The sequence below is a fragment of the Pyrus communis genome, chromosome 3 (assembly GCF_963583255.1).
Source record: "Pyrus communis chromosome 3, drPyrComm1.1, whole genome shotgun sequence".
Taxonomy (NCBI): Eukaryota; Viridiplantae; Streptophyta; class Magnoliopsida; order Rosales; family Rosaceae; genus Pyrus; species Pyrus communis.
Genome location: NC_084805.1, coordinates 21,541,994 through 21,554,894, shown reverse-complemented (window position 1 = coordinate 21,554,894; position 12,901 = coordinate 21,541,994). Strand labels below are relative to the sequence as shown.

The 12,901-nt window shown below is 34.1% G+C and overlaps 1 protein-coding gene across 1 annotated transcript; it reads left to right on the top strand.

The window, feature by feature from the left end:
- Positions 1 to 2,394: 2,394 nt before the first annotated feature.
- Positions 2,395 to 6,801, top strand: LOC137728424 (stemmadenine O-acetyltransferase-like). Its single transcript, XM_068467215.1, has 2 exons — positions 2,395 to 2,400; positions 5,401 to 6,801. The coding sequence occupies exons 1-2, from the start codon at positions 2,395 to 2,397 to the stop codon at positions 6,799 to 6,801; spliced, it is 1,407 nt and encodes a 468-aa protein (XP_068323316.1).
- Positions 6,802 to 12,901: the final 6,100 nt, after the last annotated feature.

Below are 12,901 nucleotides of genomic sequence, written 5' to 3'. Positions count from 1 at the left end.
TATGTCCGTGAACAAGTACAGTCGCAGGTGATTCAGACACATTATGTAAAAAGCTTCGATCAGCTGGCTGATATATTCACCAAACCTCTGGCTTCTCATCAGTTTCAAAGACTCCTCTCCAAGCTTGGATCCATCAACCTACTGGATCCAGCTTGAGGGGGAGTATTGGAAGAAGCACATGGGTGTACAGACAGCACAGCACAGCAAGCATACAGCAAGGGTGTGCACTCAAAGCACATGGGTGTACAGACAGCACAGCACAGCAAGACAGCAAGGGTGTAAAGGACAGCAAGGGTGTAAAGCTTTCAGCTTTCTTTGTTGCTGACTCATGGACAGCAGGGAAAGGAATTGCATGTGCATGTGTGCTGTTGCATCCGAAGCTTTCTTTGTATTATGTATAAATATGCCTTCCCATAAGGCTTTCTAGATATGAGAAGTATTACAATTCAAATCAGAAAAATTCAATACCTTCCATTATAGATGAAACGGCAGCCTTTCATTCAACGTCGATGGCGTGATTATGCATTGAAAAGGTCAATGAGATTAGTCAGACCAAGTCATGCCAAATTATGTTGAATGGTTTCGGCGCCTACATCAACGACTTTATGTATAATGATCTTGGTAAGTTGACTGTCCTCGTTGAAACCTTAACATGTGATGTAGTCAAGTTGATCATCATGATATCGAGCCTGAACCATGTTAGTTTCAAACGGCTGGCTATTGACCAGGTGAACTACGTCTGATTTTCCATCCTAGAAGATCAAAACTTGATACAAAGATGATGAAATACAACCAGTCGGATGAATCCAATCTCGACTGAGCAAAGCATTATACTTGATCTTTGAATCTACAACAAAGAATATCGTAATGTGTGGTCTTCCTAAAATAGTAACTTCTAAAGGCAGGACGCCTTTAGTTGAGACTTGTTGCTGACAAAATTACTCATGATTATGCCGGATAGTATGCGCTCGTCCTTCGATCTCTTTAAAGCCTTCATCACCGAGAGTGGCATGATATTCACTGTGGCTTCAAAGTCTACAAACACTTTAGAAACTAGGAGACCTTCGATGTAGGCCGTCGCGTACAAAGGCTTAAGGTGTCGTAGGTTGGTGGTCGCATCGCGAGGGAATATTTCAAATAATGCAGCCTTCAGCCTCTCATTCTGGTTAAGCATGTCGACCGAATCGGTGGTCACAAAGTCGACATGAGCCATGTCTTCCACTTCAACATCTCCATCAAGCGATTTAGCTTACCAGAATCTGATTGGAATTCGAGAGAAAGGACATGTACTGATGAGTCGATATTAATTTATATTTTTACTCTATTCTTAGTTATAATTTAGTTGTTATTTTGAGAGAATTTGATACTTTGCTTTATAATTTGATTGTAGGACACGTGAGTCTACTTTGGACAAAAGTGACGAAACGAAGGAATTTTGAAGTAATTCCAATTGAAGTGGATTCAAGCTTTTTAAGATGATTTAGGGTGATGGTTCATTTACTGTAGTTTTATCTTTATTGTAATAATTGCATGATTGCACTTTTGATTATGCACAGTACTACACTTTTATGTGTTTACTGTTATGTGACACTTCTAGTTGCTCTGATATGATGTAATAATAACATGAATGAATCCCAAGATAATTTGTGTTCCGAACTATGGAGAGGGCTGATAATGTGTTGCGGCCTATTTTATATGAGGGAGAAAGTTAGGGAAACCAAATTTTTTAAACCAAATTTGCAAACCTAATGATGTGGTTGTTAATGAATGGATTATTAGTTAAACGTTAATTAACATGATTATTTTTTATTAGTGACATGTCATTTGGTTTGTAAATTTGGTTAAATTTTTTTTTAACTCCCTAACGTTATCCTATAGAGATGAGGGTTAACTTGTCCTCCAATTAAACCAAAGAGAATGACGTAGCTTATAAGATTCAGACAATTAGCATGAAAAAAATAATACGATAAGCATGCAACACTATACCTAATGGACCTCATTTCATAACAAAACCAATTTCTTGGAAGTTAGAATCTTAAGTCAGCTGGTCCGTTAACATCATGACTCTATCATCTAAATGAATGTTCGTTAGTATGTTACTGGAGGAAATTATTCTTTAATTTATAATTGTAATGACGATTTCATTAAATGAAGAAAAAATTATGCGGGGTTCAACGTGCCACTAGGCAATGTTTAATGGCACTACAATTCAATCAACATTTAACAAGTGGTAAGATTTTTAATTGTGATTTCAAAGTTACGTTACCTTTTAAAGATTTCATAACTACATGAAAATTGAAAATATATTATAAAGATTAGTAAAATTAAAAGTAAACTCCAATCACCCAACCGGAGCTCTCCTCCATCATCTGAGAATTCACGCCTCCAGCGCGGATGTCGGTATCGTTTGACTAAACTTCGAGGGAATAAGCTTTATATTTTCCATTCTCATAGATTTTCCTGTCATGGTTAGCCTAATTCTTTGAACAATAAAGGAGAAATATTTTGTGTTTGCAGAAAATGGTTCATCATTGGGAAAAAAAAAAAACAAAACAAAAACAAAATAAAACGAATCTGGATTCAATTATACGTAATCGCTTTTCATGACCAAAGTCTATACAATATACTCCAATTAATCCATTGAGAGAAAATATGAGGAGGTGGGATTTCAATTCTTTAAAGACAAGGGAGATTTAACACATAAACTGGCCAACATGGTGAATGCAACAAGCATCCCTTACTTAGGAAACTGATCAACATCAACCCATATTAAAGTTTATCTCCCATGCTTTTCCGGTGGATGAAGTCTGGGTGGGTGTTTTTGTTTTATTTGTTTTAATGTTGGAAATAATATTTTTTTAGTTTTTATGTAAATAGAAATTTGTAGTTAAATTCAACCGTATGTTAAATTTTGATTGAATCGTAGTGTCACTAGGCATTGTCTAGTGGCACGTTGAGCCCCACACAAGTTTTTCTCCATAAAATGATATATATATTCTCCATCGCCCATCCATTATATTAAAACTCTTTAGAAACGCTGGTGCCATCCCCAGCTCGTTCTTTGTATTGTGTTACTTTTCTAAACCTTATCTAAAGAATCGATGACGTTGCTTTACAAAAATAAAAAATAAAAACCATAAACGAATGTAAAGGTTTGTAGATCAATTGGTTAAAAAATTTCATTTTCTATACTGAGGTTTGAAATTGAATTATATCTCCCTTAATATCCCTTTTCTTAAAAAAACAACAACAAAAAAACTCCGTACAATCTAGTGGTCTCTTGTCGGCGGTTCAACTACTCCTATGAATACATTGAATGTATAGCAAGTTTAACAGCACCTATGAATAGAAATTTAATATCAAATATTGTTGGTTCAAATCTCTCATGTTTGATCAGCTCTTAGTCGAGAAATCCCCAAAACCTATTATGATTATATATGCTTGTGATTCTTTTGAACTTCTGAATTATTATTATTCATAAGTAATGTGATAAATGATATATAATAGGGGTGAAATAGGTTCGGTCAACGACAAATATGAAATACGTCTTAACTAAGAGCAAATAGGGATGACAATTATAACCGTTAAATTCGATAACCGTGGATAACCACCCGAATGGATTGGATTTGGATATGAAAATTCAGGTATATTTTGGGTATGGGAAAAAACCATGAATATTATTCGTTTATGGTTTTGGATATGGTTATAGGAGTCCCAATCCATATCCGTACTCGAATCCGAATCAAATAATATATAATATAATTATATATAATATTAAAGTATTATATAATATATGTATGTGTGTGTGTATATATATATTCATTATTCACCGAATCTATTACCTTGAGAATACAAAAATTGCATTGTGTGAGTTGCATTTTATGGCCAAGTTCAATAGTTTTGATATGAATCAAAATCTATGAGAATTTAATGGTATTTATGAGCGATATCAAAGATCAACCAACATTATCAATGTTTAGCTTTAATTTTCATGGTCCACAAGATCCATTAATTAAATCATTTTATACATTAAATATTTAATAACGAAATTAATATTTACTAAATTGTCATGCGTCAATTGGACGAATATATTTTTTGTACTAATGAAGATGGATATAACCGTTAACCAATGAGGAATCCGTTATCCAGTGGGTATAGTTATGAATAATACCCGATGGTTAATTTGCGACTATGGATATGGTTAATTTTCATGGTTATGGAGATGGATATAGCATTTCCGTCCCCAAACCGATCCGTTGCCATCCCTAAGAGCAAACAACTATTTAACAAATTAAAAAGAGTGGGAGGTAGAAGGGTAATGTTACGAAAATCATCAATTTAAATTATTTTTTGTAGTTATATGACATTGTTGTTGACGATCTGATTAGTAGTATTAGTATTGATTAACGTGTTTATTTCATATTGGTGATACATCACATAGTTTGCAAATATAGTCTAAAAAATTGGTCTACGTAGCATTACTCGGAGGTAAAATGAGGTGACCATCTTTTTAGACTATAATTTGTAGACCACGTGATCTGGTGGTTGATGATTAAATTCCTTCTTTAAATTATTAAAAATAAAATTCAACCATTAACTATCACATCACATAATTTACAAAATATGCTCTGACAGATTACCACCCCTAACATTTATCTTATTTATTTCAGGTTGTTTATAAATTTCCATACTTTTTAGCATTTTGATAGTATTACTACCTTATTTATTTCAGGTTGTTTATAAATTTCCGTACTTTTTAGCATTTTGATAGGGGAAGAGATCATCTCTCCCACCAAAGCCCACCAATCAATTAATCCGGGTCCTTGAAATTTGATCCAACGACTACAAATAAGGGGCTTCTTTAAAGTTATAATAATTTTAGCTGTTTGATCAAATTTCAAGGGTCTGGATTAATTGATTGGTGGGCTTTGGTGGGAGAGATCCGTAGGGAATCTCTTCCCTTTTGATAGTATTACTAATCATTACTAGTATTATGCGCTTTGTCCAGCTGTTATAATAAACCAATTCAATTGATTCCGAAATCATGAAGATAAGAATTGGGTGACGTGGAACACGTGTAGTCGTTGGGCTTCACACATAGGCCAACTTGCTTTGATATCATGAAAATTTTGAGTTTCCACCATAAAATCAATTGGCAATATAAGAAGCAGCCCGACCTCTTATAAGCCCTTTAGGTTTCTCTTTTCACCAATGTGAAACTCTTTTACCTTCACATTTTCACATTATCAATGCTTAAATAATAATTCAATCAACTTTCATATTTAATTTACAAAATTTTGTTTGCAAATTTAGTCTCAATAGCATTCTCTCTAGATCTGTTGTGTTGTGGGTTATATATATTCGATGCCAAAGCGAAATGAGAATCACACAAGCAATTAGCTAAAGATGGTGAGCGTCGAAGTAATCTCCAAGGAGATTGTCAAACCATCTTCTCCAACCCCAAACCACCTTTACCATTACCAGTTCTCCTTTCTCGATCAAATAACTCCTCCGATTTATACCTCTTTGGTCCTTTTCTATGAATTCAATGACAACATCCAACCCGAACCTGCGGCCGCTGTAATATCCATAATATCCAAACACCTAAAGAAGTCCTTATCTGAGGTGTTAACACTTTTCTACCCACTAGCCGGGCGAGTAAAAATCGACAACCATTTAGTACAGTGCAACGACGAGGGTATACCCTACCTTGAAGCTCAAGTAACCAACTGCCGACTTCGTGATTTTCAACAAAATTCAATGCCTGGTGAACTCTGTAAACTCATCCCGTTTGAACTACGCGACCATGAGAATAGTGAATTTGCCCTAGGCGTCCAGCTCAATATCTTTGAATGTGGAGGATATGCCATTGGCCTATGCATTTCCCACAAGCTGGCAGATGGGTTATCTATGATCATGTTCGCCAAAACTTGGGCTGCAATAAACCGTGGAGAAAATGAAACCAAAATAGAGCGTCCAGAGTTTGTTTCCGCCGCAGTCTTCCCACCTGCCGATGATGTCAGTGGCTATCGTATGTTCGGTGTTATCCCAAACAATAACGTAACAAAGAGGTTTGTATTCAATGCCCCTACTATAGAGCATCTCAGAGAAAAATATACAGGCTTAGCTGAAGATGATCGTGTAAAACGTCCATCGCGTGTTGAAGCCTTATCAGCTTTCCTATGGAGGCGATTCGTGGAAGCTAGCAAGGATGATCATTCTATTGATGAGAATATATTTCATGCGGCAGTCCATACTGTGAACCTGCGTCCCAGAACTGATCCACCAATTCCACGCTGTTCATTTGGAAATTTTTATCAAATTTTCCTTACAACTCCCTTCGTCAGTAGTAGCAGCAGCAGCAGCGGAATCGATGATCAAGAATCTTGTCATGACATGGTAAAGAAGGTACGAGAAGAACTAAGCAAGATTGACAAGGACCATGTGAAAAGGCTACAAAAGGGTGGCCACGGGAGTTACATCAACCGATTTATTCAAAGGCTTGCCAAACCAGGAAAGCTGGTTACATTGTCCTACAGTAGTCTGTGCAGTTTTCCTCTCTATGATATTGATTTCGGTTGGGGGAGACCTACATGGGTGGCCGTACCGCCGGCTCCCTTTAAGAACCTAATAGTTTTAGCTGACACCGAAGAGGCTGGCGGAATAGAGGCATACGTTAGCCTGGCAGATGATGATGCCATGACTAAATTCGAAAGTCATGCCTTCATCCAAAGACCGGTGGGCATGAATCAGGATGGTTCTGTAGGATCAAACGTAACAGGCCACCGACCCAAACTCTAATGAAGCTGAAGATTTTAACACCGGAATTGGAAGGTGTTTGATTTCAGGGGCTCGTTATCACTAGTACAACTACTACGATCTGTTGCAGCTAAACATGAAACTCAGGTCAGGTTCGGTTTTATTCGGTATACACCGAAAGCTTTTGAAAAAATAAAAGCCTTTGTAATCGTAAGTTGTAGAGGATTGTAGCTCAAGTCGTCAATGGAACACTTACACATGCATCAGCGTATCGTGTTCGACAACAATAATCTGTCGCAGCTCCCTTCTGCTTCATGATCCTGGTGGTTGTGGGATTCTTTTCCTTTTTTGTTATTATTATTTTTTTTTTTGGGTCCAATTCTCCTTTTTGTTATGTACGTTCAGTTTGTATTTGTTGTATTACAAATTTACAATTTCCTTTAATTAATTAGTTTTCCGGTTATATTTGTTTTCTCGTGTATATTGACACTTCTTGTGCGGGAAAGTTAAGTTTAATTAATTTTGTATTTGTTTCTGTACCGCTTGCCTTCAGCTTTAGGAAAGGTTTATATGAACTGTATGTTTCTTGTTCCATTCATTAGTTCTCTTTTCTTTTTTTCTTTTTCTTTTTATCTTAATTAATGTGTGATCACCACTAGGATTGCTAACCGATTATACATCCTGCCATTTATTCTCTTTAGTTATTGAAGTTTTCTTGCATGTCTTGGATTCTTCATCGGTAATCTAATTAAGCTGAACATCATATCAACTAGGTTGAAAATTGGGTACTTGATCAAAACCACACATCACATGACTGATCATATAAATGCAAAACCAACTTTGGAAACAAATTAGCAGTTGAATCTAGCTATAATTCGTCTTTACGTTCTCTTGCATTTTCAAGTAACTTTAGTTTTCATCTCAAAAACCAAATTTAATTTGTTATTTTCATTGTTTAGGTAGGGTTTACATAAGGTTAGTAATTTGTAGAGGTTTAATCAGCACCATTAGTCAGGAACAAATTCAAGAATTCATTGTTAGGCGGGCTAAATTAACCTTACGAAATATTTTTAACAGTACGAGTGAATTTTACAGACCATGTAGCCCTCTTCTATGTTTCGTCCTTGCCATTAGCTGCCATGGTGGGTGGTCGTTGATCTGGTGAGTTTTGTTAGACAGATGGGTTTATCTGTGATTTTATTTTAGGCTAAACCGGATTAATAGTCCTTGTGGTGATAAGATGTTCGAAAGATAGTTTTTATTGTGATAAAAAAAATTAGGATTTAAATCCTTGTGGTGAAAACCGCTAACAAACTTAACCCAAAAATGGTATTTCCGTTTAATCACCGTTAACTACAAGGATAAATACGGATTTTTGTCCAACCCAAACTTTCTGCTGTTCACTTCACACTCCCTTTTCATTGATCTTCTCTCTCGAGGGCCATGTAAATATTTGTGCGCGCTATACAGCACACACTCCACACTCCATCCATCGACCGATGGTGAAATCCACACTCCACACTCCATTCAAATTCCGTCAAGTAGTTTAGCCACCGACCCTCGCTTTGACAAGGGTCGATGACAGTCCCTTTTCTTTCTCATTTTCCTTTCCTTCCGTCTTTTGTCCGCCTGCTTTTCCCCATATTTTTCAACCCAATTTTCATTGTTCCCCAAACCTCCTTGCCTTTGATTTAACCGCCCCTAGCCCCAGACCGGAAAGCCCCATTTCTCATCCCTCCATTCCACAACTGTCCCAATTTGCAACCACCTATTTCCGTGCTTCACTTGTATTTGGACTTCTTTTTGTATAAATTTGTTGCGTTGGTAATAAATTTTACCTTTGACAATAAAAATAAATAAATAAATAAGTAAAGTCACATTAGTTCTTCGGACATTGGTTCTTATTAGACAATTACCCTGAATTTTTTTCTTTGATTGCATTGTAGCAAACATTTATCAAACATTTGAATGAAATGGAATTACACGCAACTGGAAAGAAAATTGTAAAAGTTATGTAGGGGCAATAATTGTAGTTTTGTAAAATATGTGAGGGTATACTTATCATTGAAAATTTTATTAACTAGCGCTGATTACTATGCTTTGAAACAAAAAACATTTTTTTTAGAAGTACGGTGGATCTTGTTTTTGCTTTTTTATACATTTTTTTACTATCATTGACAACATCTTTTTAAAAAAAAAAAGAACTTTTTTTTGTTTTACCAAACATATTTGATGTTTCAGATTTTTTAATAAGTTGCTTTTTTTAAAAGCCCCATGATTCCAAACCAGCCTTATAATAAAGGAATTGTTGGAAACCAAATTTTTTAATCAAATTTGCAAACCAAACAATGTGCCACCAATATAAAATAAGCACGTTAATGAATATTTAAGTAATAATCCAATTATCAATCGCCATGTCATTTGGTTTACCAATTTGGTTTAAAAATTTGATCTCCCTAGTATTACCTTATATAGTTGAGGTATTTATCAATTCCCCCCCTGAACTTGTGACCATTGGCCAATTTCCCCCCTCAACTTTAATTTTGGCCAATTTGCCCCCTCAACTCTCATAATTAGTCAATTTCCCCCTTCAACTTTAATTTGGCCAATTTCCCCCCTCACCTCTCAAAATTAGCCAATTTGCACCCTACTGTTAATTTTTTTTATTTTAATTTTCCATCTATTCTTTTCTTAATTTTCAATCTTTCTAATAACTTCCAACAAAGTACTAAAATTAACATAAACTCACTTGCATAATATAGGGTAAAATATACAAAAACATAATACAATTAGTATGTGATATGGGTTGATTATAAGAAAAAGTTATGAATCGGGTTTAAAGCATGTAGAAGAAGAAATAATAACAAAAAGAAATAATAATCCTAAACTTATGGATCATACCTATTTCAATAAAATGCGTTTTTCTTAATAAGGAGTCGAAAATTATGAATAGACTAGCCATTTTTTTCACTAAAGCTCGATTCTCTGCAATTTATTTGAACTTAGCTTTCACTTTTATAAAGAAAATTGTATTCACATACAAAAATTTACACTTCAATCCTTTTCGTTATCAATTTTGTTTAGTCAAAAATCAAATAAAATTACTCCATACTGATTTATTATGACTAATAATATTATCTATGATAAATTGTAAAATTCTAAATTTTAATCTATTTGTAATAGGATAAAGATATAGGAACATGATTAACATACATCTTATTTAGTTTCTTACACAAACTTGTTTAATTATGATCAAATTAAAAAATTAACAGTATGGTGCAAATTGACTAATTATAAAAGTTGAGGGGGGAAATTGGCTACATTAAAGTTGAGGGGGGAAATTGACTAATTATGAGAGTTGAGGGGGGAAATTGGCTAAAATTAAAGTTGAGGGGGGAAATTGGCTAACGGTCACAAGTTAAGGGGGAATTTGATGAATACCTCTATATAGTTAGCCATTTAGCTAGCACTTTGAAGTTTGATTTTTCTATATTTTTGTAAAACTAATATAAAGGGTTTCATTTGGCTAGGTTGTTGAAGATGCTCTAATAATTGTTAGAAACCTACGTCAGGGCTCCAAGCTGCTACCATAGCAACACACTACATAATGGAGTAAAATTCTCTCCCATCATATTCCCCTGCTCTTCCTTCCCTTATCCTCACACTTTCTAGTTTGTCTTTCTTTCTTTATAATATAAGATGTTGACATGATTTAATCGTAACAGTTCAAATATGAGGAGAAAGAAATGAAGGAAAAAAAAAATAAGAGAGAGAATCCTACTCCTATAAACCTCATTTTATTAGTTTAACAGCCAGGACCCCTATCTTGGAATCATACAAGTCAACTGGACAGTTAACATGACTCTGTCATGTAAAACCAATATGTTACTCTATGAAATTATTCTTTAATTTACTAATATAATTGTAATGACAATTTCATAAAGTCATATATATTCTCCATCAATTATGGCCCATCCATTAGATTAAAACTTACAGAAACAGTTAAGATGGGTGAAATTGCATTACAACATCTTTATATATAAAACCAAGGGTTCAATGAACAGTGTTTTTTTAGTGTCATAAGCTGAACCAAAAATAATTGGACAAAAATGCCCCCTCAAACAAAAAACTTTAAAAGCAACTCAAAATAATGCATCAAATGTGGCAAAGGTATTTTCGTCATTTTAATAGTGTTTTTTAATAATTAAGTTTTTTTGTACAATTTTTTTTTTTTTAATAATTAGTACCTCACAATAGGCAAGCAATAATGCGATTCAATCAGTTGTTGATTGAATATTATTTTCTCTATTTTTAAACATGTTCAAAACATCTTAAGAGGCGTATAATGCCTGTTATAAAGAATGGTATTTCGCACTCAGGTAATAATGTGATTAAATTAGTTGTTAAATGATTGTTTTTTTTTTTTTAACAAACAATATTACCTACCCTAAGGGGGAGGGGGGTGGGTTTAGCCTCACAATGGGCTAGCAATAATGTGATTCAATAAGTTATTTATTAAATATTATCTTCTTTATTCTTAATATAAATTCAATAAAGACCTATTTTATTATGTGGATTCAGCTACTTTAATTAGTTTATAAGAGGTTTCTTCTAGCATGATCTAAGATTATTAATTTACTTCAAATATTTGACTTTCCTTTTGTCAATTTACGCATATAAATACATTTAAAATGTGTAAGTCATGCGTAGCACGTTGTGATTCAAAAGGAGTAGAGGGATATTGTGGTACAAGGTTTGTGCTAAACCATAAACTGTTGCAACGGTTTGTAACTCAACTGATTAAGATCATTCTTACTGAGGTCTGAAATTCGAATCTCCTCTCCCTCGTGATATCCCTTTTATTAAAATAAAGGATGAACTGTGAATTTAGTTCTTGAATTGTCACCTAAGTGAAAATTAGGTCTCTAAACTATTTTTTTTCAGAAAAATCAATCATCTTGAATTATAAAAATTTGCCAATTACATCCCTAATATTATATTCGAAGCTACTATATTCAGTTTTCCGTCAATTTAAGTCACGTTACTTGCATGTGATACACATTGGAGGGTAGATTGAAAATTTTTCATAAAGAAATATTGTATGAAGTTAACTTTTGAGGGTAAATTAGACGTTAGATTCGCAACCTATATAAAATGTTAAGGGCTTACAGGCAAGAAAAAGAACGGTATTACACTCTAAAATGTGTCAAGTGACTTAAGTTGACGAAAATTGGATAAAATAACTTTGAATGTAATCGTAGGTATGAAATTAGCAAATTTTAATGAATTTTTAGGGACCTAATTTCATTGAGGTGATAGTTCGCAGACTAAATCGGCACTTCATCCTAAAATAAATAAATAAATTACCATTAGCATTATGTATGATCTGGTGGTATCCCATGAATCGCAAGTTTTTCGTATTAAACTATTGTTGGTTTGACTTTCCCATATGTGATTGGGTATATTGCCGTTTGACCCCCTGAACTATTTGAAATAAGCCAATTAACCTTTTGTCAATAAGTTTTGTCCACTATTTTGTCAAATTCAAGGGCAAATCAGTCTTTTTATTATCACTTCTTACATGTCAATTATAACTACCAATAAAATTATGACATGTGGACACATAATAATGTGTATGACAATGTGAAATGGTCAATTATGTAAACGTATGGTTTCTTTATGTTTCTTAGTATGCTATAAGTTTTTGAATTATTTCATGTCCACGTGTCAATATTTTATTGGTGGTTATAATAGACAAGTAAGATTTGATTATGAAAAAACTAATTTGCCCTTGAATTTGACGGAATAGTGGACGAAATCTAACGGCAATGGGTTAATTGGTTGATTTTAAATAGTTCATGGGGTTAATTTACCAAAAAAATAGTTCATGGGGTCAATTTCAACTAGGGTAATAGTTTAGGAGATCAAACCGCAATTTACCCTATGTGATCAACCTATTATTCGAGACAACCCCAAAACCTATTATGATTGTATGTTTATGCTTTTCATAACTGTATTATTTTTAAGCTAGGAAATTAAACCCCAATTGGTATAATTTGATCAAATTTGAGTTAATTTGTCCCATTTTATATTTGATTTGTTTTGTTTGACAGAGGTTTCATATAGGAGTAGGCATTGGGTT